Consider the following 22,626-nt stretch of genomic DNA (forward strand, 5'->3'; position numbering starts at 1 on the left):
GGACAGGAAGACAGGCCAAAATACACTGGACAGAGTTATCAAGTCATGTTACTAATGTCCTGTAGATTGGACATAGAGAAGAGTCAGAGCTGGTGGATCACACACACACTCAGTTAGTCCTGACCTCAAAGGTGTTGACAGCAGGCTCTTCCTTGCGTAATCTCTTGGCCACGGGTTTAGGGATCATCCTGTATAGCAGATCATCTGTCTTTTTCATAGTCCAGCATCTTCATACTGTCCTCCACTTTACTGGACTTATTCTATTCCCCCACTCACCACAGGGGGGCGACATAGAGGAGTAACAGCACTGAGTCAACCTGACCATAGACCTTTATTTAACTAGGCAAGTCAGTTAAGAACAAATTCTTATTTACAATGACTGCCTACCCCGGATGACGCTGGGACAATTGTGCGCCGCCATATGGGACGCCCAATCACGGCCGGATTGTGATACAGCCTGGAATCTAACCAGTGACGCCTGAGATGCAGTACCTTGGAACGCCTTAGACCGCTGTGCCACTAGTTTGCACCCTATTCCCTTTATAGCGCACTTCTTTTGACCAGGACCCATAGTAGTGCACTATATAGGAAATAGGGTGCCATTTGGAATATATCCATACAGTATCTACAGCATCATATGGTACATACCTGTATGAGAGCTCTCTGCAGTTGCTCTGACTGCTGGGTTTCTGCCAGTACCAGGTCTCTACTGGACTCATGCATACTCAGGTCGTTGATATAGAGACCGGTTTTAAACAGACTCTCCATATTGTAGAAACACACACACACAAAAAAAAAATCCCAGAGCTAATAGCTTTAGTTCAGTGAGCTAACACTGTCTAGAGATAAACATGAACATGCCTATGTTATTACCGGTATGCAGAAATGAACACCTGTAGACAGAGAGAAAGGAAAAGCTATTGTAGAGGATTGTGCTTCTGCATCTGCATTGCTCTGTGGGGTTTTAGGCTGGGAATCTGTAAAACACTTTGTGATGTTAAAAGGGCTTTATAAAATACATGTGATTGATTGATTGAATGTATTTGGGAGAGGTGGGGTTGGGTGTATTAAGGTAATTTGATTAAGTAATGTTGTAACTTGTAATGTCACAGGAGGCTGCTGAGGGGAGGACGGCTCATAATAATGGCTGGAATGGAGTGAATGGAATGGTATCAAACAGATGGAAGCAATGTGTTTGATGTGTTCGATACCATTCCATCAATGACGTTCCAGCCATTACTATGAGCCCGTCCACCCCAATTAAGGTGCCACCATCCACCTGGGAATGTACTCCAGAGAAAAACACTCACTGGCCAGTTAGCTGTACAAGAACCAGACTGCCTGATTAAAACCTCATTAGCAGCTAATGATGTGCATAGTAAATGATGTACTATGATGAGGTACTAATTTACTAATTTTGAAGTGCTGCCAAGTTTGAAGAGCAACAGAAATACAGATAATTGGTGTTTGTGATTAACTAATGCTATTCAAGAGAAAAGGGAGACCCAACAATGAGAAGATATTGGAATTAATGCAAAGTATAACTCAATATGATTCGATTTTTAATGTGTGTGTAATAATTATAATTACGTGGGTGATTATACAGTATGTGTATTAATACATGTGTGAATTGGAAATGTGTTTTTTTGCATATCCCAACTCCCCCTGAGACAACCTTGGTGAGTGGGGTCATGGCCAGGGTCTGCCATTATTAACGGCTCAACGGCACATCGCCAGGTTTTTCACCATGTCGGCTCGGGGATTCGAACTAGCTACCTTTTCGGTTACTAGCCCAGCGCTCTAACTGCTAGGCTACCTGCCGTCCAGTGTATGTGCATGCTTGTGTGTGCGTGTCTCTTACACAGGGGTTCCCAGGAAGATGATGGACTCCCACTCAGGCATGTATCTCATCTGACACTTCAGTTTCAGACAGCGGCTGCTATCACCCAGCTCTCCATAGTGTTACACTGTTGTCATCTGAGAGGGGAGAAGTATAGCGTCAAACAAACACACACAAGGGTTAGGTCAGTGTTGGTGTGATGGTGTTTCTCAATCCTGGTGCTGGGGACCCAAAGGGGTGCACATTTTTACCCTAGCACTAACACACGCAATACAACTAATCAACTCATCATTAGACCTTTGATTTGAATCATGTGTGTAGTGCTAGGACAAAAAACTCAAATGTGCACCACTTTGGGTCCCCAGGACCAGGATTGAGAAACACCGTTCTAAAGGATCATGACCTTTGTAGTCATCGCCGATGATGGACTGCAAGGCCATGAGCTCCACGCCTACGTCAGCCGTACGGTTAGCATTCTCATAGTCTGAATCTGAGGGAGCGAGGCCATACATCAGTACCATCAACCTTCTAAAACCCTACGAGGGTGAGGATAGAAGGTACCATCAGAAAAGTCCTCCAAGTCCTTCATTTCCAGTTTCTCCCATACACACAGTTGTGTTGTCCCTTTTAAATGGATCCCTCTTACTTTGGACTCTGTTATGAAGGTTCCTCTCTCTCTTCACTGGCTCCTTGGACATGATCTCAAACAGGTCGTTGGGGTGGGAGTTAAATCAGATAATACATTCAATGTCAGTACATGACATTGAACAAGAGTTGAATAGTACATCTGTGGGATGTTTTAAGGGGTAGGAACTAGAATTGATTGGGAACAGAAGAGACCTCACCTCACCATGTTTTAGGTTAACTCCACCAGGGGGCACGCCAGCAAGAAGGCATCGTTGATCTTCTTCCTATCCAGGTCAGGGAAGACTGGCCAGGCCAGAGCCCACGCTGTGCACCACCATGTCCTACATAGAGCACACAGAGAAGATCAATGAAATATGGTACCTTTTAGCATGGATAGCTTTTAGCATGGATAGCTTTTAGCATGGATAGCTTTTAGCATGGATAGCTTTTAGTGTGGCTTTAGCACGCTGATACTGTACAGTAATTGTGTGCTAATGAATATTACTTTGTTACTCAAATTACTAACAAAGTAATTTGTTCCTTTACAACGAGGCAATGCTGATGATAGCGAATATCCAGATGATATCAGAGTGGTCTTCAGGGGAGGAAGAGGAGAAGACTGATGGTTTACCTGTCTGAAGGCAATGTTGAAGGGGAAGAAATTAAACCTGGAAGGAAATACAAACATCACAGGCCATTTAGAAAATCACTTCCTCATGCACTCTACACATGACATACCATGTCAACTATAACCAGGTTTCCATACAACCTTTTACTCACATTAAAGTACATGTCGGATAAAAAATGTTGTCCATAATAATCTCATAATGTAGGCTATACCCGGACTGTATCTGCGAGCTGTTGGCTAAGGCGCACTTGCAATACCATAGTGGGCACATTCGCTATATAACGCAACATTTTTGGTGACAAAACATCAGTACAGTTGAAAATGCGATAGAAACCCATTAAAAAAATTTTTTTTTTAAGTGCAAAAGTTATTTTTATGTGCACCATGTTATCACGCACAGACTTTTATCCACAAAACTTCAATTTGATGGAAACACATATCTGGTTGGAAAATTCGCATATTGTTTTATTTTAGAAAATCTGTCGCCAACTGGATGGAAACCTAGCTAATGAAACTTTTTGAAAAGCTCTACATAGATACAATCCATGATTATCAATGTTATTATGACTTCAGAGCTACTAAGCTGACGTTTCTGAATCTAATGCAGGTTGATTTGTTTAGAAAGTGTTTCTGACCTCATGGTGATATGTGAGTCTCCATTGAGTTGTTCAGACAGCACCTCCACGTGGACGTCTGTGTCGTGGAACTGTTTCTCCATCTGCCTCAACCGGCCCATGGCATAGTGCAGGTAGACTGTACGCTTACTCCTACAGGACAGAGGGAAGGGGAGGGGTGAGAGTGTCTTTGGTGAATGGTTGGTGGAGTTTTACTGTTATCTTTCTCTGTCTCTCTCTCTCTCTCTCTCTTCTCTCTGTCTCCTCTCTATCTCTCTCTTCACTCTCTCTCTCTCACTCGCTCCCTTCTCTCTGTCTCCTCTCTCTCTCTCGCTCTCCTCTCAATTCAATTTCAATTGAAGGGCTTTATTGGCATGGGAAACATATGTTTACATTGCCAAAGCAAGTGAAATAGATCATAATCAAAAGTGAAATAAACTATAACAAATTAACAGTAAACATTACACTCACAAAAGTTCCAAAAGAATAAAGACATTTCAAATGTCATATTATTTATATATACAGTGTTGTAATGATGTGCAAATAGTTAAAGTACAAAAGGGAAAATAAATAAACATAAATATGGGTTGTATTTACAATAGTGTTTGTTCTTCACTGGTTGCCCTTTTCTTGTGGCAAAAGGTCACAAATCTTGCTGCTGTGATGGCACACCCAGTAGATAAGGGAGTTTATCAAAATTGGGTTTGTTTTCGAATTCTTTGTGGATCTCTGTAATATGAGGGAAATATGTGTCTCTAATATGGTCATACATTTGGCAGGCGGTTAGGAAGTGCAGCTCAGTTTCCACCTCAATTTGTGGGCAGTGTGCACATAGCCTGTCTTCTCTTGAGAGCCAGGTCTGCCTACGGCGGCCTTTCTCAATAGCAAGGCTATGCTCACTGAGTCTGTACATAGTCAAAGCTTTCCTTAAGTTTGGGTCAGTCTCAGTGGTCAGGTATTCTGCCTCACATGGAATGAAGCTGAACGTATGGGACATCGGAGGACAGAGGAAGATCAGACCCTTCTGGAAAAAATACCTCGAAAACACAGACTTACTGGTGAGTACCTAACAGGGTCATTCAGATCCACTGCAGTATAGCAACCATTCTGTCTTATGATCCTCATGTTGAGATAGTAACTCATTACTGTATTACTGAGATGGTAGCTCCTTACTGTATTACTGAGATGGTAATTAATTACTGTATTACTGAGATGGTAGCTCATTACTGTATTACTGAGATGGTAATTCATTACTGTATTACTGAGATGGTAGCTCATTACTGTATTACTGAGATGGTAATTAATTACTGTATTACTGAGATGGTAGCTCATTACTGTATTACTGAGATGGTAATTAATTACTGTATTACTGAGATGGTAGCTCATTACTGTATTACTGAGATGGTAATTAATTACTGTATTACTGAGATGGTAGCTCATTACTGTAAGGAGAACAGCCATTCCCAACAATCCCATGATATAAATGTTGTGGGCCTAGAGGATGATTATTGCATGTAGTAAATATGTAATGGCTATGGTGAAATGATACTTTTGGATAACTATGTGGATGTTTCTGGTTCATTATTTTCATCTTCCAGATCTATGTCATAGACAGTGCAGACAAAAAGCGGTTTGAGGAGACGGGACTGGTAAGAATGGCACACCTCAGATCTATAATAGCTGTCTATAATAGCTGTCTATAATAGCAGTATGTAATAGCTATCTGTAATAGCTGTCTACAATAGCTGTCTGTAATAGCTGTCTAGCAGATTTGATTACATTCACAGCCTTATCTCATTGTCTTATTATGTCTAATTACTATCATTACGTACTGTCAATAATCTGTATCTGTACATCCCTGTCTCTCTGTTTGTCTGTCTCTCTCTCAATTCAATTCAATTTCAATTTCAATTTAACAGCTTTATTGGCATGGGAAACGTATGTTAACATTGCCAAAGCAAGTGAAGTAGATAGTAAACAAAAGTGAAATAAACAATAAATATTAAGAGTAAACATTACACTCAGAAGTTCCAAAAGAATAAAGACATTTCAAATGTAATATTACGTATATATACAGTGTTGTAACAATGTGTAAATACATTTCTCTCCTCTCTCTCTCTCGATTCAATTTAAGGGCTTTATTGGCATGGGAAACGTATGTTAACATTGCCAAAGCAAGTGAAGTAGATAGTAAACAAAAGTGAAATAAACAATAAATATTAAGAGTAAACATTACACTCAGAAGTTCCAAAAGAATAAAGACATTTAAAATGTCATATTATGTATATATACAGTGTTGTAACAATGTGCAAATAGTTAAAGTACAAATGGGAAAATAAATAAACATAAATATGGGTTGTATTTACAATGGTGTTTGTTCTTCACTGGTTGCCCTTTTCTTGTGGCAAAAGGTCACAAATCTTGCTGCTGTGATGGCACACCCAGTAGATAAGGGAGTTTATCAAAATTGGGTTTGTTTTCGAATTCTTTGTGGATCTCTGTAATATGAGGGAAATATGTGTCTCTAATATGGTCATACATTTGGCAGGAAGTTAGGAAGTGCAGGTCAGTTTCCATCTCATTTTGTGGGCAGTGTGCACATAGCCTGTCTTCTCTTGAGAGCCAGGTCTGCCTTCGGTGACCTTTCTTAATAGCAAGGCTATGCTCACTGAGTCTGTACATAGTCAGGACAGAGAGGGGACTGTAGAGACTTTCTAATGGTTAGACAATCCATAAGCAATCTCATGACTATTATGGAGAAAACATCCATATCAGAGAAAAACTCTGCTATTGATCAATGTCTCAAAACAACCTTTGGATTACATAGGTTACGGCTTTAGAAAAGTAGATCTCATAAAATAATGAGTAAAAAGGTTTACATGAAAACAGTAAGTAAGCATTTGATGATCACCTCAAGTGGTGGTGATCAGCTAGACTAGAGAAAATGAAATGAATGTCTGAGCACTTATTGCTGACAGCAGTGAATGGAAAAACGCTACTTGTAAGTAAATCAATATGGAAGCACAAGCTCTACAATGCATCAATGGTCTTCTGTCAATGTGAAGTGACCCCAGAAAACAAGAGCAGCACAGAGAATGAGGTGGCAGGGCAAATCGCACAGGTGTTAAAATAGAACTCTGTCAGGCACTTTGACACTTTAACCCTTGACCCGCCTATGACCTTTCCACCCCAATGATCTCATTACTTTGACTGGCACTTCACAGATTCTGCCGTCTATTACTGTGAACCACAGGTGGGCATCCTCCTGACATCATCCTGCATGTGTGTGTGTGTGTGTGTCTATCTGTTTGTCATGCCAAGGAGCAGCTGAATGTTTGGTCTCTGTGTCTGAGGGCTCAGTGTCACTGTCTGCACGGAGTCAGCAGCTGTTCTCTCAGCACACACAGAAACAAACACACACACATACACACACACAGAGGGGATCAGATTTTTATTATCATGGACACAGGAGGGCAGAGATGTAGATCCTTATCCTTACCCCCTACTCCCCCCTCTCATCTCCCTACACCCCCCTCGCCCCTGGCTCTCTCACCCCTCGCCTCTGCTAAAATAACCCAGTGAGGGATCACTGGTATACAAACTGTTGCCTCGCAGATGAGAAGCGTCAGAGTGGGATAGGGAAGCATCCCGGATTCAGGGAGGATAAACCACACAGCGATATACTCACCTCATATCACTTCACATCACCTTTACTGGTGAATCTTTGAGAGGAGACAGGCGAGACAGGTAAGACTGAATCACAGCCAGCAGGATCTGGGGTTGAGCTATGAAACCTACAAGGTTTTACTCCAACTTGGCTGTTGGCCAGCACAGTGCAGTGTGAAGATGTCAATAGATGTGGGCGAAGATGGCATCTACATGCCAGGTGTTACTTCTCTGTGTTCACACATCCTATTGGTTATCTATCTACCTAGCAGCCTAACTGAGGGGGAGCAGGCATGGGGTTATGCCTGGAGCAGTGATCTCATTGTGATGTTCAGAGTTCACGATCCCAGAAAAAAGCTAATCTCTAAGGGACTTTCTAAATAAGATGGAGAGAATATATTGTGCTTAAACAACATATTCATGAGTTCTATTCATGTTTACATACATGACAGATTTATTTATTTTTTATCTGTACTTTGATTAATTAATGTGTATGTGCATGTTTATGTGTTTCAGTGACAAACTGTTGCCTAATCTACTGTAGCCTACTGATCTTGTAAAATATTTAAATGGTGAATTTGAGCAAGTGGATTTCTAAACCAGTACCTAACCTCTCTTAATCCATCCACATCACCACCTGTCCCACACCAGAGGAAGATGATGCAATCAGCGTATGATGACCTGGCCAAGCAGAGGATTCAGCAGGCCAAGGCATTGTGTTCAGAGGCCAGGGGAGGTAAGAACTTAGAGATACAGTGGGGTCCGACATTATTGTCCCCCTTGATAAAGATGAACATAATGAAGAGTGACAAAGCTACATAGGGTCAAGTATCATACCCCCAAGACATGCTAACCTCTCACCATTACCAATAACAGGGGACGTTATGCATCCAACAAGTGTGTAGTCATTGCGTGCTAGGAATATGGGACCAAATGCTAGACTTTTGACTACTTTATTCATAAGAATCTTTAGGGGTGTCAATAATTTTGACCCATACCTTTTTTTTAGATTAATTTTGTATTTCTTGTTAAAACTTTCTTTGAGCAATTGTATTAGTATAAAATATTATAATTTCCCCATTTTCTTCAGCATACAAAAAATTCAATATTTGAATTATTTATTTTATACAGTCATTATTGCTCATGTTTTTTATCAAGGGTGTCAATAATTTCAGACCCCACTGTATACTCAATTACTATTCTATTTAATTCTATGGACCTTTCAACTGAATATACTTCAATGACTTCCCAAGGGGGAAATAAGCTATGAGAACAGCGGAGTTTGAATGTCTTTCAGCCTAGAGATGGAATTGAATACATCTGATTGAATTCCAGAGGTGGGACATTAGGTTTGACACCAGTAGCAAACCGTTCAGACACACGACTGTAAGTCGCTTTGGATAAAAGCGTCTGCTAAATGGCATATTATTATTATTATTATATACTGTCGAATGGAAGTGAATCACAAGTTGTAACATATTAGCACTAACTTTGATATATGTTAAGAAATTATTACTCACTCATACTTATAAGTATATATTAATATAGGCTGGATTGTCTCTGTCATCTCAGCTCTGGACTTCATCAGTAATATAATCAAGCATCAAAGCATTCTCCACAGCTAAGAGCACGTGGGATGTAAACCCTTAAACTCAAGAAGCTATACAGTAGAACTCTGGGGTTAGAACTCACAGAGGGCTGGACATTCCACAGGAGGCATTCCGTGTGGTTCTGTTTGTCTGTTTCCGATGGTCGCAACCAGTTACAGGCGTTGGGATCAGACCAATCGGACTCAGCATAATGTGATCGACCCTCGGCTGGTGGGTTTTATACAGGCCCGTCAAAAGGCAACTCCTGTCGACAACGCAACTGGCATAAGGCAGGAATTCACATAACCCTTCACTGAGAGAGTGAGAGGAAAGAAAGAGAGAGAGAGAGAGAGTGGAAAGAGAGAGAGAGAGAGAGAGAGTGGAAAGAGAGAGAGAGAGAGGAAAGAGAGGAAAGCGTGAGAAGAAAGAGAGAGAGGAAAGAGAGAGAGAGAGAGAGAGAAGAAAGAGAGAGAGGAAAGAGAGAGAGAGTTCCTATAAGAGCTGCTTCTTCCAAACATTCTATTTATATACCCAGTTACCCATGCAACACAACAAACATTACACACCCTTCTACTCTCAGGGCTATTCCAAAGCTGCAATAGAGTAGTACTATGATACATTTGGCCCATGGTAGTAAACTCAACACTTGGCTTGTGGATTAGTGATGGTATGATAGTTTGGGTTATGATTTGGGTCAGGTCAGTTGATCCTCAATCGTTTGGAGCTGAGAGTAAGAATAGACCTTAATCTCCCACATACAGAACACTTCAGGGGGCATGAGTCCTGAGGCAACCCCTGTTGCTGGGGGAAGCCGGGTTCTCTCTGTCTGTTGCGTCATCCACTGGGTTTCTCTGACTGACACGGGCCAGCAGGTGGAGGTGCCATTGTACCAGCCAAACAGATAAATCTGATTCTATTCTCAGATTTGAGTCTGTGTCGCTGTCAGTGTCTTGGTTTCTGTAAGCATCTGTCTGTTTGTGTCAGTTCATGTCTTCCCCTGATTATTTATTTAGTGGTAAATGGGGTGAGTTACCATACAATGGAAAGTACTTTGAGACCTAGTGAAAGACACATATAATACTCTTTATTCTGTGCTTTTGTGTGTGTATACCAGGAGGTCTGAACTTGGGGAAGAAGATCAGTGTACCCAAGGATGTGATGATGGAAGAGTTGAATCTTCCGTCCAACCGTGGTTCCCGCATGTTCCAGGAGAGACTGAAGAGGGTGGAGCAGTTCACTCTGGAGAACCAAGTCAACGACTTGTACAGTAATGTAAGAACACACACACATACACACATTCTCACATACACAGCCTTGCATCTCTCCTCTAGAGGCCATGCCATTTCAATGCAGAACAGAATGTTCAATCAATGTTCAAAGACATTCTATTTATATGAAAAAACAACAAGGCAATACTGTAGAGACCAGTGGAGGCTGCTGAGGGGAGAACGGCTAATAATAATGGCTGGAACGGAGCAAATGGATTGGCATCAAACCATGTGTTTAATGTATTTGATGCCATTCCACCTACTCTGCTCCAGCCATTACCACAAGCCCGTCCTCCCCAATTAAGGTGCCACCAATCTCCCGTGGTAGAGACATGACCAGTGAGATATCCTGTTAGACCTGCAGACCTGTCTCCCTGACGAGCAGTATAGCAGCTTGTTAGCCTGTTGGATTTATGACTCAGCTGTGTTTGATGAGGCAGGGACACCTTGGCCTGTCCGCTCTCACGGTTCCTCTGAGGACGACAACTTGGACAGGGTTATTGGAAGAAATAAGAAACATTGGTCAATGACCAATGGACAAACGTTCCCATGACAATGCATCTAGTAGGTCAGCTGCTAGGCATAGACCAATAAGAGCAAGAAGACTCAACAGTGTTACACCAGCCATCTATGTACAGCTTTCACACAATGTCCACAACAAGAAATAGTAAAGACACAGAGTTGACATGGAGCTAACACAGAACATTATTCTGTCCCTGTCCAGGGCCTTCCAGAGCTCATGCCTTCCCAGACCATAGAAGAGCCCCAGAAGGGGAAGGAGAACCAGGTGTATATGATGCCAGGCAAACACAGCCTGATCACCACCCTACAGAAGACTGTGGCCCAGAAGGGCAGCCCCAATGTCATCGCCCCAGGTAGCTGGCAACACTGGAGGGGAGAGGTTGGCAGAGGTTGGCAGAAGGGATTAGTAAACAGGACTAGGTCACCCCTAATTCAGAGGTTAGAATATGGGCTCAGCTTTACTTCAGATGAGGTACGGAAATTATAAACTTTGATTTCGGGGTGAAATATCCTTTTGAGTATACCCAAGTGGGTATATCAGAACAACTGCTATATGAGTATGCAGGAAGGACAATGTGAGGCAACTCTTTTGATTGACAGTTTGTTTATAAAGCAGTGTTTGAGAATATCTGATAACATTTTGGCTGCTAATGTGTAGAGTGTATCAGGGTAACCATGTCCTGACCAGACACTAGGTTAGTCAGGGTAACCATGTCCTGACCAGACACTAGGCCAGTCAGGGTAACTATGTCCTGACCAGACACTAGGTTAGTCAGGGTAACCATGTCCTGACCAGACACTAGGCCAGTCAGGGTAACTATGTCCTGACCAGACACTAGGTTAGTCAGGGTAACCATGTCCTGACCAGACACTAGGCCAGTCAGGGTAACTATGTCCTGACCAGACACTAGGTTAGTCAGGGTAATCATGTCCTGACCAGACACTAGGCTAGTCAGGGTAACCATGTCCTGACCTGACACTAGGTTAGTCAGGGTATCCATGTCCTGACCTGACACTAGGTTAGTCAGGATATCCATGTCCTGACCAGACACTAGGTTAGTCAGGATATCCATGTCCTGACCTGACACTAGGTTAGTCAGGGTAACCATGTCCTGACCTGACACTAGGTTAGTCAGGATATCCATGTCCTGACACTAGGTTAGTCAGGATATCCATGTCCTGACACTAGGTTATTTAGGGTATCCATGTCCTGACCTGACACTAGGTTAGTCAGGATATCCATGTCCTGACTGGACACTAGGTTAGTCAGGATATCCATGTCCTGACACTAGGTTATTTAGGGTAACCATGTCCTGACCAGACACTAGGTTAGTCGGGATATCCATGTCCTGACACTAGGTTATTTAGGGTATCCATGTCCTGACCGGACACTAGGTTAGTCAGGATATCCATGTCCTGACACTAGGTTATTTAGGGTATCCATGTCCTGACCGGACACTAGGTTAGTCAGGATATCCATGTCCTGACCGGACACTAGGTTAGTCAGGATATCCATGTCCTGACACTAGGTTATTTAGGGTAACCATGTCCTGATCTGACACTAGGTTATTTAGGGTAACCATGTCCTGACCTGACACTAGGTTAGTCAGGATATCCATTTCCTGACCTGACACTAGGTTAGTCAGGATATCCATGTCCTGACACTAGGTTATTTAGGGTAACCATGTCCTGACCTGACACTAGGTTATTTAGGGTAACCATGTCCTGACCTGACACTAGGTTAGTCAGGATATCCATGTCCTGACCTGACACTAGGTTAGTCAGGATATCCATGTCCTGACCTGACACTAGGTTAGTCAGAATATCCATGTCCTGACACTAGGTTATTTAGTGTAACCATGTCCTGACACTAGGTTATTTAGGGTAACCATGTCCTGACACTAGGTTAGTCAGGATATCCATGTCCTGACCTGACACTAGGTTAGTCAGGGTAACCATGTCCTGACCTGACACTAGGTTATTCAGGATATCCATGTCCTGACACTAGGTTATTTAGGGTAACCATGTCTTGACCTGACACTAGGTTATTTAGGGTAACCATGTCTTGACCTGACACTAGGTTAGTCAGGATATCCATGTCCTGACCAGACACTAGGTTAGTCAGGGTAACCATGTCCTGACCTGACACTAGGTTAGTCAGGATATCCATGTCCTGACACTAGGTTATTTAGGGTAACCATGTCCTGACCTGACACTAGGTTAGTCAGGATATCCATGTCCTGACCAGACACTAGGTTAGTCAGGGTAACCATGTCCTGACCTGACACTAGGTTAGTCAGGATATCCATGTCCTGACACTAGGTTATTTAGGGTAACCATGTCCTGACCTGACACTAGGTTAGTCAGGATATCCATGTCCTGACCTGACACTAGGTTAGTCAGGGTAACCATGTTCTGACCTGACACTAGGTTAGTCAGGATATCCATGTCCTGACACTAGGTTATTTATGGTATCCATGTCCTGACCTGACACTAGGTTAGTCAGGATATCCATGTCCTGACACTGGGTTATTTAGGGTAACCATGTCCTGACCAGACACTAGGTTAGTCAGGATATCCATGTCCTGACCTGACACTAGGTTAGTCAGGGTAACCATGTCCTGACCTGACACTAGGTTAGTCAGGGTAACCATGTCCTGACCTGACACTAGGTTAGTCAGGGTAACCATGTCCTGACCAGACACTAGGTTAGTCAGGGTAACCATGTCCTGACACTAGGTTATTTAGGGTAACCATGTCTTGACCTGACACTAGGTTATTTAGGGTAACCATGTCCTGATCTGACACTAGGTTAGTCAGGGTAACCATGTCCTGATCTGACACTAGGTTAGTCAGGGTAACCATGTCCTGACCTGACACTAGGTTAGTCAGGGTAACCATGTCCTGACCTGACACTAGGTTAGTCAGGGTAACCATGTCCTGACCAGACACTAGGTTAGTCAGGGTAACCATGTCCTGACACTAGGTTATTTAGGGTAACCATGTCTTGACCTGACACTAGGTTATTTAGGGTAACCATGTCCTGACCTGACACTAGGTTATTTAGGGTAACCATGTCCTGATCTGACACTAGGTTAGTCTTTGACAGCCAGCTAAGCCTTGTTTATTGTGCTGGAATGACACAAAGTTTAACACTTTCTATTGTAGCCAGGACTGACATCAGATCAAACAAGTTTATGTAGATGTGTAAGCCCTAAGCGCTTTCAGGGACTGTCTGAGTCTTATCTGACCTTTAACCTCAGGCTACGGGGGCCCCCTGAAGGAGATCCCCTGTGAGAAGTTCAACCTGACAACCAGGTCCTACTGTTCCCCCTGGAGGGAAGCCCTGGGTGAAAGTGACAAGCTCCTGTCGATGCTCAGCCCCCAGCCCCCACTGGTGGCCACACTACAGCCCGCCAACTACAGGTGCTTCAACAGGTGAGTCTCATCACCTCACTAACCCACATGGGGCTACACTACAGCCCACCAACTAGAGATGTAACCCTGACAACAACAGGTGCAGCCAGGTCACAAATGTAGAGACCCGGCCCGCTAACTAGAGATGTAACCCTGACAACAACTAGACTAGACTAAAGGACCTCTGAGGACTTCACTTCAAAGGCAGGACAATATTATGCATGACGTTTTCTTTGGAAAGAAAACCAATTCAAGACCCCACTCAACAAAGTAAGTGAACATGGCTCAGGCTGAGGTTTAAAGCATGTTTAGCGCAGGCTTAGTGATCGCCCATCCCCCCCCCCCCATCTTCAAATAAAGCCCCAGATGACCGAAGCAAGCTATCAAATTAACAACACAATTATCTCTTAAATGGTGGAGCCCATCCATGTTTCCACTCCCTTTGAAAAGTAACCCCGCCTCTGGCTCGCACCTCCTTGGACTGTGGCTTTCCGGCATTTGGCTATTTTAACGCGGGCTCCGGAAAGACGGGGGGAGGGGTCAGCCACTTAAAGACCGATGGCGCACGAAGGGGCTCATCTTACCCTGGCACACGCAGTGTGAGGCTACTCCCAGAATAAAGGCTAAACTTCACACTTCATTAGTCCACTGTCACTCATGTGGTGCTTAGTCATTCAGTAACTGAAGCACACATGGATGGATTGGTTTACTCCTTTAATTAACGAGATATGTGGGTTTAATTGAGTCTAGGCCAACTGGGAAGAAGAAGGGCGCTCCATCTATAGTCAAATGATTCCTATTAATGTTTCTTCCTGAATTCCCAACAGATGTTGATTATTTCTGACCTAAAAGGTCGCTAGTCCAGGCCAGGCAGGGTCATTAGAGGAGAACTTTGTGGATGACTGGGCATCACGTAACATCTAAAAGCTTCTACTTTAGACCTGACTGTTGAGTGAGAAAGATCTGCTACCCAGCGAATGTATTTGAGGTTATGCAAGCTTGGATATACCCAGTCATTCCCTTCCTCAAATATACACTCATAACAAATTCATCCCTCTCTCTCTCTCTCAGAGCGGCCAAGCCTTTTGGAGGCCCACAGCAGCAGAGTAAGAGGGTGATCCCAATGATGGGGTTCGAGCTGTTGGACTCCCAGCACCTCCCTGGTACGACCCTGGACCGCATGTGTAAACGGCCCAACTTCAACAGAGCACCACAGGGATGGGGTCACGACTACTCCCCTGAATCCACCGACTTGTGATTGGCCCACTGCTCACCTATGACCTTCAAACTTCCCGTGACCTTTGTGACATCACAGGCTAAAAGACTGAAGATGAATCTGCTCTTATTACCCATCCTCATCCCTCTGGATTCAAAGATGACCGATCCAGGTTAGGTAGAAGTTGCCCCTAAATACTGACTAATCTATTTAATGGTTATGTTAGGATAAGGGTAGATCTGGGGTTAGGGGCAACTTCTACCTCGAGTGATCCCTCTGTTATTGAGTCAGTGCCATAAGGAAAAGACTTGTGAATGGTAAGATGGTTTACTGATGAGAGCTGTGGGTAGGCCTGTGTGGAGGTTAACTGAGAACTTCTGAATCAATCAACAGTTCCTTATCAGAGCTGAGCCCAGGCCAACAAAGGCCAGCTGAGGGGAGAGATGATGTCACTTCTTTCCCTGTCCTTTCTTTCATCCAAACGCCCTCTTACCCATCCTCACTCCCCGATTTCTCAACACTTGCCTCCCTTCCATCCCCCGTTCACTCTTCCCTCCCTCTTTCTGACCCCCCCTGTTAATAAAGGACTGATAGTGTGATATTGATTAATTTAAATGTAAATTATAGAGTACTTGTTTTAATGGCATAAGCGGACAACATATGTGAAACATTTCAATAATAAACTGAATGATGTTGTGGAAAAAGAAACTTGTTTCAAAATGAGAAACAAATCCATAATATGAATAAGAATCTAAAAATGGTCCTTTCAGGAGATCGACTCTGCAGGATACTTTGCACATTTCAACAACTCTTCTGATGTACACTCAATACACTGATCAATGACGGGTGGGTATAGATATTACATTATGCACCACCACGCACAAAACACAGTAGCCCTAAAAACTTAAAAGAACGCACTTATGATACCAAATTCCCGGATTGAGCTGGATTTGACTTCACGCCTTTAGTTGTTCACCGTTAACTCAGATCCACTGCTGAGATATGGTTAAACTGAGTGAGTGGTCAGCCATTTTGTAACACCCTTGTGAACCTCAAGACGTAGGATGATGACGTTGCTCCTAGAAGCAGTTCCCAGGTCAGTTAGGTGTTTTTTCCCCTAATTACTATGATGAGGATTGGTGGAAGGTAAGTTGATCCAAGATCTGTGCCTAAGGGCAACTTCTGCCCAGAGCAATTATCTCGGCCACAGAGCTGGTTGGCATAGCGAAGTATCGCCATGGCAACTAGTTGCTATGACTGGCAGCATGGGCGCCCATGCGCTGGGGGTCCTGGGAAGGGTAATGGATGTGTCCTGGGGGTCTCATACCCATGGGATGGGGAGGAGGGAGACCCATCAAACCCATGTGAAACATAGGACCACCAAAACATGAAGGGGAGAAGTGATACGCACAACAGACACATAGCAGGGTCAACACAGAAGTAGCTCAGTGATATAGCAGAAGTATGGCCAGCAGTTTCCCCTAACCATCACAGGACAAAGGTGAGACTGATACCTGGAGGTAGTGGGGGTCAGGGATATGTTCATTACATTAGGAGATGTACCAGGAGGTAGGGAGATGTTCATGACATTAGGAGAGGTACTAGGAGGTAGGGAGATGTTCATGACATTAGGAGATGTACCAAGAGGTAGGGAGATGTTCATGACATTAGGAGATGTACAAGGAAGAATGGAGACGTTCATGATATTAGGAGAGGTACCAGGAGATAGGGAGATGTTCATGACATTAGGAGAGGTACCAGGCTCCAGGTTGAAGTAGTTAGTAGGAGTGTGCTCTTCCAGAGCAGGAGGTGGGGGGAGAGCTGTGGGAGAGAGAAGACAGTCAGAACAGGAACAATGATAGACTTGCACATACACAGGCTCTCACACACACACACACACACACACACACACACACACACACACACACACCCTCTCAATGCATCCCAGATATCAGACACTCACCTCTAGGCAGTCCTGGTACAGGGTCCAGTCTGGTTCCCATCTCACTGACCCAGTCTTTGATGGCCTCCTTCCTTCTGGCTGCCTGGGACCTGGTCAGTCACAACTCATTACAGTACAGAATGACTAGGGTGACAGTCACATGGAGCCCAAATACCAAGTCTTACATTCTGCCCCATCTACAGGGTTGTCCCCATCTGGTTAGAAAGGAGGGACATACAGTACTTTCTGTTGATCTCCTCTCCTCGTAACCCTTGACCTCTTACCTGCCCTACTTGACGGTGAGCCTGCGTCCGTTGATGATGAGCTTGTTGAAGGACTTCCCAGCGGCAAGCCCAGCCGCCTGCCGTGTGGCAAACTGGATGAAGGCTTCTGCTTCTGGACGATGGTGGTGGTCCAGATCTCCCCAAACTGGTAGAAGTGATTCCTGTAGGAGCACACCACAACCACCTGTCACAGACCGTTGAAACTGCCGAAAAAATTATCTGTGTCTGATATTTTTGGAAGCAAAAAAAAAACAATTTCAAATCAATCCGACCCCTACCTGAGCTCGGCACCTGAGATGGTATCTCCCAGCCCCCCTACTTAGAGTGTGGTGATGGTCTTGTCCTCGGGCGTATCCAGTTGGGGCATGGTGGAGGCTCGTTTCAGCAGCTTGTCAGCCACAGGGTCGTTGATACCATAGTAACGGTCCTTAATGTTCTGGTCTGCCAGGAGATCGTCTGGGTCTGTGGGCCTCTCGTGCCTGGGGGTGTAGAGAGAGAGAGCGAGAAGGAAGAGTTGTCCACAGTCAATGTAGGTTGATTTATTGCTCAACAGCACCATCAAGTGCAATTTCAGCGACATTACAAATCATACAGACAGGAGGTAGCCAGGGCTGTATTTAGTCATTGGACTGTACAAATAAGACCCAGCCGTAGCGCTTAAAGAGATAAAGCTATCGTTTAATGGCATTCTCACCTGTAGGGACACTCCTCTCCTCTCTTCCACTCTCCCTTCACCCAGAAGGAGCAGATGTGGAGTCTATTCCTCTTGTAGTACGGCCAGCTTAAGCAGCATCTCACTGGAGCTGGGGGCCTTACAAAGGAGACCCACCAGCCGTGTCTCGTCAGAGTTCCCTATCTGGGGACACAGGGATTCGGGGAGATGAGGGAGGTAACAGGGGAAAACACTGGCTGTTGAATTTGTGATTACAGAAATAACAGGGCTGCAGCCTCCTCTCCTCCTCCATACCCCTCTCTCTACATTCTATGTGTAGTACTCCTTGTTTACGTCTGACTTCGGCACGTCATCCTTGATGTCCAGCCCGGTGTCTCGGACCTGGATTGGTAAAACTGAGGGGTTAAAATCTTAGATTTGGTACTCCTACAGGCAGCTCTAGTCATGACAAGGTAGCCATGGCTTGAACAGGTAGTAAGGTGGTGCAGGTAATGCATCTATGACGTACCATACTCCAGGTCTGACACACCTCTGTCTTCTTGAAGCGCCTCCTCATTCCTGGACACCAGCGGAACACAGTGAAGGGAAGGGAACATATCTAAGGAAGGAGGTGAGATATGTTCATTAGTTTTGATATAATAAAGACAATACACTATTCAAATGTCTTGGGATTTAGGAATTAAAAGCACCAACAAAATGGTATCTTACCTTGCATTCTTTCCCATACTTCTCTTTGGTCTGTCAAAGAAAACAGCATATAATGGAGGCTTCCGAAGCTTGATATAAACCAAACAGCACACTCCTATTACCAGGCCAGTCAGTTCTCCTGAATCCTACACTGAACAAAAATATAAAAAGCAAAAATGTCAAAGATTTTACTGAGTTACAGTTCATATAAGGAAATCAGTCAATTGAAATAAATTAATTAGGCCCTAATCTATGGATTTCACATGACTGGGAATACATATTCATTTGTTGGTCATTCGAGCATGCAGATGAGCTTCCCGGGACGGTTTCTGACTGGACGAGGTCAGGGGGAGGAGCTATAGGACGGACAGATACATCCCCAGAATTATTTGGTTCTGCAAACCCAGTTTCATCAGCTGTCCGGTTGGCTGGTCTCAGAAGATCCCATAGGTGAAGAAGCTGGATGTGGAGGTCCTGGGCTGGCGTGGTTACACGTGGTCTGCAGTTGTGAGGCCGGTTGGACGTACTGCCAGATTCTCGAAAACTACATTGGAGGCAGTTTATGGTAGAGATATTAACATTCAATTATTTGGCAACAGCTCTGGTGGACATTCCTGAAGTCAGCATGCCAATTGCAACTTGAGACATCTGTGGCATTGTGTTATGTGACAAAACTGCACATTTTAGAGTGGTCTTTTATGGTCCCCAGCACAAGGTGCACCTGTGTAATGATCATGCTGTTTAATCTGTCAGGTGGATGGATTATCTTGGCAAAGGAGAAATGCTCACTAACAGGGATGTAAACAAATTTGCGCACGAAATTTACGAGAAAAGCTTTTTGTGAGTATGGAACATTTCTGGGATCTTTTATTTCACCTCATGAAACATGGGACCAACACTTAACATGTTACGTTTATATTTTTGCTCAGTATAAATGACAGATGCAAACTAGCAGCTAAAATATCTTACCAAATCAAGACTAAGTTTAACTATTTACCATGCGGATGTATGGATTGTCCCCCAAACATGTCTGACACAAAATTGGGAAATCCTGGAGGAACAAAATACGCAGGTTGAATAAAATAGAAATGCAACCAACACGCAGCAATACCCGTTTATCATCATAATATCCCCTGGTGGTTTCTCTGGTCACAAGCCACACCTCTCTTTACGTAACCCTTACTGTGTGTCCTCCGGCCCTGTGATTGGTGAAGCGACTTACTAGCACCTACTTTACCATCTGTTGGAAGATGTGGTTTCAGTCCAACTACTAACCTTCTCAGGTCTTCAACATCAACCACTGCACCAGAAAGCCTAAATATAAGCAGCTCCTGAGATCAAAACATTCCTGTGTGAAGTCTTGGGTTGAAGGGTTCCACACCCAACAATGAGGTGTTTATGTGTATGTGTGCAACTGTCAAAACACTAAAGTAATAGTCTAATATTTCTGGAAACTCTACCGTTAAGAGTTTACATACAAAGCTAAGTCTGATGTACAGTACAGTATTCAGGCCCCTTCACTTTTTCCACATTTTGTTACGTTACAGGCTTATACTAAAATGGATTAAATAGTTTTTTCCCCCCTCATCAATCTACACACAATACCCATTATGACAAAGCGAAAACAGGTTTTTAGAGATTTTTGCAAATCTTAGCAAATTTATAAAAAATAAAAAACAGAAATACCTTATTTAAATAAGTATTCAGACCCTTTGCTGTGAGACTCGAAATGGAGCTCAGGTGCATCCTGTTTCCATTGATCATCCTTGAGATGTTCTACAACTTGATTGGAGTCCACCTGTGGTAAATTCAATTGATTGGACATGATTTGGAAAGGCACACACCTGTCTATATTAGCTCCCACAGTTGACAGTGCATGTCAGAGCAAAAGCCAAGCCATGAGGTCGAAGGAATTGCCCGTAGAGCTCCAAGACAGGATTGTGTCGAGGCACAGATCTGGGGAAGGGTACCAAAAAATGTCTACATCATTGAAGGTCCCCAAGAACACAGTGGCCTCCACCATTCCTAAATGGATTAAGTTTGGAGCCACCAAGACTCTTCCTAGAGCTGGCCACCTGAACAAACTGAGCAATCGGGGGAGAAGGGCCTTGGTCAGGGAGGTGACCAAGAACCCGATGGTCACTCTGACAGAGCTCCAGAGATCCTCTGTGGAGATGGGAGAAACTTCCAGAAGGACAACCATCTCTGCAGCACTCCACCAATCAGGCCTTTATGGTAAAGTGGCCAGACGGAAGCAACTCCTCAATAAAAAGGCACACGACAGCCCGGTTGGCGTTTGCTAAAAGGCACCTAAAGGACTCTCAGACCATGAGAAATTCTCTTGTCTGATGAAACCAAGATTGAACTATTTGGTCTGAATGCCAAGCGTCACATCTGGAGGAAACCTGGCACCATCCCTATGTTGAAGCATGGTGGTGGCAGCATCATGCTGTGGGGATGTTTTTCAGCGGCAGGGACTGGGAGACTAGTCAGGATCGAGGGAAAGATGAAGAGAGCAAAGTACAGAGAGATCCTTAATGAAAACCTGCTCCAGAGCACTCAGGACCTCAGACTGGGGCGAAGGTTCACCTTCCAACAGGACAACGACCCTAAGCACACAGCCAAGACAACGCAGGAGTGGCTTCGGGACAAGTCTCAATGTCCTTGAGTGTCCCAGCCAGAGCTCGTACTTGAACCCGGTCGAACATCTCTTGAGAGACCTGAAAATAGCTGTGCAGCAACGCTCCCCATCCAACCTGACAGAGCTTGAGAGGATCTGCAGAGAAGAATGGGAGAAACTCCCCAAATACAGGTGTGCCAAGCTTGTAGCGTCATACCCAAGAATAATCGAGGCTGTAATTTTTTTACATTTAATTTTTTTGTCATTTAGCAGACGCTCTTATCCAGAGCGACTTACAGTTAGTGAGTGCATACATTTTTCATACTAATCACTGCCTAAGGTGTTTCAACAAAGTACTGAGTAAAGGTCTGAATACTTATGTAAATGTAATATTTCCGTTTTTTTTCTTTGTCATAATGGGGTATTGTGTGTAGATTGATGAGGGAAAAAACAATATCCATTTCAGTATAAGCCTGTAACGTAACAAAATGTGGAAAAAGTGAAGGGGTCTGAATACTTTCCGAATGCACTGTATGCGGGCCAAACTGGGCCCATATGGGAACAGGAGGCACAGGGAGACAGAGAGGAACATCCTCCTAAGTCAACACAGAATACTATCTGTGCAACCTGACAAGAGCATGTTCTGTCTCAACTGATGGCGGCACAACACAAAAACCTCAGAGGTAAAGTAGGGTCTAAGCTACAACATATGTAAATATGAAACAAATCTGAGTTTACCCGTTTTTAGATAATTGACGTTAAAGGCCGCATGTCATGATGACATTCAACGGTCTCGTTAAATGAGGGTCGTCACTAGTCACCACAGCCACAGTCAAAATTATGGCTCACCCCCACCTATTTTTTATAACCATTTATCTTCTTAAAATCTGATTTCAAACCTAACCCTAACTACAATGCTAACATTATGCCTAACCTTAAATTAAGACCAAAAAGCAAATTGTTGTTCTACATCATTTACATTATAGCCAATTATTACTTTGTGGCTGTTGTAACCAGGGGTGAAAGTAAGGCG

General features: G+C 43.8%; 1 protein-coding gene and 1 pseudogene across 1 annotated transcript; one reads left to right on the forward strand and one right to left on the reverse strand.

Annotated features, from left to right (window-relative positions):
• The first annotated feature begins 7,167 nt into the window (after positions 1–7,167).
• On the forward strand, positions 7,168–15,983 carry LOC121579845 (myozenin-2). The gene is made up of 6 exons (XM_041894774.2): positions 7,168–7,456; positions 8,027–8,111; positions 10,079–10,236; positions 10,957–11,107; positions 14,018–14,192; positions 15,243–15,983. The coding sequence occupies exons 2-6, from the start codon at positions 8,033–8,035 to the stop codon at positions 15,427–15,429; spliced, it is 750 nt and encodes a 249-aa protein (XP_041750708.1). The 5' UTR covers positions 7,168–7,456; positions 8,027–8,032; the 3' UTR covers positions 15,430–15,983.
• A 97-nt stretch (positions 15,984–16,080) lies between these two features.
• On the reverse strand, positions 16,081–19,001 carry LOC121578963 (annotated as a pseudogene).
• Between the last annotated feature and the right edge of the window lie 3,625 nt (positions 19,002–22,626).

The sequence above is a fragment of the Coregonus clupeaformis genome, chromosome 2 (assembly GCF_020615455.1).
Source record: "Coregonus clupeaformis isolate EN_2021a chromosome 2, ASM2061545v1, whole genome shotgun sequence".
NCBI lineage: Eukaryota > Metazoa > Chordata > Actinopteri > Salmoniformes > Salmonidae > Coregonus > Coregonus clupeaformis.

Bases quoted from the DNA above. Each gene is read 5' to 3' on its own strand.
- LOC121579845 (XM_041894774.2), top strand. From the start codon at position 8,033: ATGATGCAATCAGCGTATGATGACCTGGCCAAGCAGAGGATTCAGCAG. The intron at 8,112-10,078 runs GTAAGAACTTAG...TGTGTATACCAG, and splicing joins GTGTTCAGAGGCCAGGGGAG to GAGGTCTGAACTTGGGGAAG. The intron at 10,237-10,956 runs GTAAGAACACAC...GTCCCTGTCCAG, and splicing joins TCAACGACTTGTACAGTAAT to GGCCTTCCAGAGCTCATGCC.